Consider the following 2,507-nt stretch of genomic DNA (forward strand, 5'->3'; position numbering starts at 1 on the left):
CCAGGCCCAGCGCCCGCAGGTAGCGCTTCTCATGGAGCAGGTTGTCGAGCTCTTGCTGCCTGGAGGGCAAGGAGGGGACAGGGCACAGGGCCCCTGGGGGACCCGGCCAGGCAAGCAGGGTGGCTGCTCCAGAGAGGAGGGACCAGCGCACCGACTCCGAGCTGGGGGGCGGGGAGACCCCACTTACTTGACCACCTGCTCGTCTCTCTTGGCCTGCTCCTCGGCCTGCTCCGCCTCGGTCACGTCCTGGGGTCAGACCGGGGTCACATTGGGCTCAGACTGGCCCCCACGCTGCCCTGCCCACTGTGATGCCCTCCCTGGCCCACACACCTTCCAGAGGACGACGCGGGAGTCACTGGCACCGGTGAGGGCGCGGTCGTCCAGCCGGCTATAGTGCAGCCCCCAGACCTTGTCCTCGTGAGCGTCCAGCGTCTGCACGCACTCGTTGTTCTTGATGGTCCAGAGCTTCAGGAGCCCGTCAGAGCCACTGGGGTGGGGGTGGGGAGGGGTTCAGCCTGGGCCCACCCGGCGCACCCCGGCCCTGCCCACCCCCTACTCACCTGGACAGCAGCTGCGTGCCGCGGCTTACAAAGGCCACCTTCAGCACAGAAGCATCATGCCCCTCGAAAGTCTGTGGGGGGGGGTGGGGGTGAGGCGTCGGGTGGGGGGCCGGGTCTGGGGGTGGAGGGGGTGCCAGGCCTGGGCCAGGGGCGGCTCACCTTGAGGCAGCTGAAGTCCTGCAGGGCCCAGAGCTTGATGGTGCCATCGGCCGAGGCCGTGGCCAGCACCTGGTCCATGGGCGAGAACTGGACGCACCAGAGGCCGCGCCGGTGGCCCGAGAAGGTGCCCAGCAGCTGGCACTGTGGCAGGGCCCAGAGTTTGGCCGTACGGTCCTGTGAGCCCGTGGCCAGCAGCTTGTCATTGGGGGCGACAGCCACACTATTGATGTCCTGGTGGCAAGAGCAGGCAGCTGCTCAGAGCCCCGTCCTGGCGAGGGCCTGGCCATGACCCCACCCGGGCGCTGCGTGCGGTCACCTTGTCGTGGCAGCGCTGCGTGGCCTGGGCCTGCAGGAGGACCGGGCCGCCCTCGTGGCCTGTGCCCTTGGACAGCAGGGCTTCAGGGAGGGGCCAGAGCTTCACAGTGCAGTCCTGGCTGCCCGTCACCAGGAACGTCTCCTTCAGCCTGCGGCCAGATTTAGGGGAAGGGAGACACCTGCTGAGCCCTGGCCAGCCCTGCCGGCAGAGCCCCACCGCTCAGGCCTGCCAGACCTCAGGAGACCGGGAAGCCTGCCCCACGACTGGAACTGCTATGTGCCCCCCACCCCGGCACCCCTGGTGACTCAGTCCAACAGTGGGACCCCTCCCCCGGGCATCGCTCAGTGTCCTTTTACCCACCAACCTCAAGGCTACTTCTAAGGAACCGCAGTCCCTTGGGGTACCCTGCCCCAGCCTCTGTTCCACACCCCTGGGCTGGAGACTCGGAGAGCAAGGTGAGAGCCGCCTCTGCCTCTGTGACACCCCCGGCCCTGACCACTACCTGGAGCAGCAGATGGTGCCCACGCTGTGTGTGTGCCCAGAGCCCTGAGCCACACAAGCCACCTCACCGGCCTTGTTCATCCTCCAGACGCGGATGCTCTGATCCTGGGGATCCGAAGGGTGAGGGGAGGCTGGGCAGGGCTTCCCCACCAGTCCCTGCCCCTCAGTTCCTTTGGTGTCTCACCTTGGCACAGCTAGCAAAGAGCCGCCCCTTCCGGAACACGTCTAGGGCCAGGACGATGTCTGGAAGAAAGTGGAGTGGCCATAGCTAGAGATCAGCTGAGGTCAGGCCAGGCACTCCATCCGGGTAAGGGCCTAGGGCCTGGTTCCTGCCCTCACCTGTGTGGCCGTGGAGAATCTGGCAGGCTGAGGTCTGTAGATCAAACACCTTCAGGCAGGGGCTGTTAGACGCCACGACAACGTGGGAGTCCTCAGGCCCAAGGAACCGGACATCCAGCACCTCCTCGCTGTAGCCGGCGAACTGTGGGGCAGGAGGGACATGGGGCAGGCTGGGTGAGCGGGGTGGGGGTGTTGGCACCAGGGCGGGGCCTAGCAGGGGCAGTGCACGCGCACCTGTTTCCGCAGCTGCAGGGAGCGCGCGTCGTAGAGCAGCAGGTTGTGGTCGGCAGTGACGCTGAGGAGCAGGCCGGTGGCGTGGGCCAGGGTGCAGTGGGTCAGCTCCCGCCCAGGGCCGGGCAGCCGCTGCTGTGCGTGGACACACCGCCCAGAGGCCGCCTCCCACACGCGCAGCGCACCTGTGCAGGGACAAGGCCACTGGGACTCAGGGTCCGCCGGCCCCCACCCCCTCCCGCCCGTGCCCAGCCCACGCACCTTGGTCCCCGGCCGTCAGGAAGTGCAGGCCCGCGGACTTCACACCCAGCTCCGGTGCTGGCTCCTCCGGCAGCAGCACCGCGGCCTCCACGCTCTGAGGGCAAGCGGGTCAGGGGTGGAGGCCCCAGCCCCGCCGCCCC

General features: G+C 68.2%; 1 protein-coding gene across 1 annotated transcript in view; it reads right to left on the reverse strand.

Annotated features, from left to right (window-relative positions):
- The window catches only part of TBL3 (transducin (beta)-like 3), a 6,246-nt gene that overhangs the window by 593 nt on the left and 3,146 nt on the right, over positions 1-2,507 (reverse strand). The window contains 11 exon segments of the mRNA XM_010846210.1: positions 7-59; positions 188-246; positions 331-487; positions 561-631; positions 720-950; positions 1,036-1,183; positions 1,538-1,641; positions 1,721-1,779; positions 1,876-2,017; positions 2,110-2,291; positions 2,368-2,502. Of these exon segments, the coding sequence (XP_010844512.1) occupies positions 7-59; positions 188-246; positions 331-487; positions 561-631; positions 720-950; positions 1,036-1,183; positions 1,538-1,641; positions 1,721-1,779; positions 1,876-2,017; positions 2,110-2,291; positions 2,368-2,502 (1,341 nt within the window).

Source organism: Bison bison, unplaced genomic scaffold (assembly GCF_000754665.1).
Source record: "Bison bison bison isolate TAMUID 2011002044 unplaced genomic scaffold, Bison_UMD1.0 scf7180017848936, whole genome shotgun sequence".
NCBI lineage: Eukaryota > Metazoa > Chordata > Mammalia > Artiodactyla > Bovidae > Bison > Bison bison.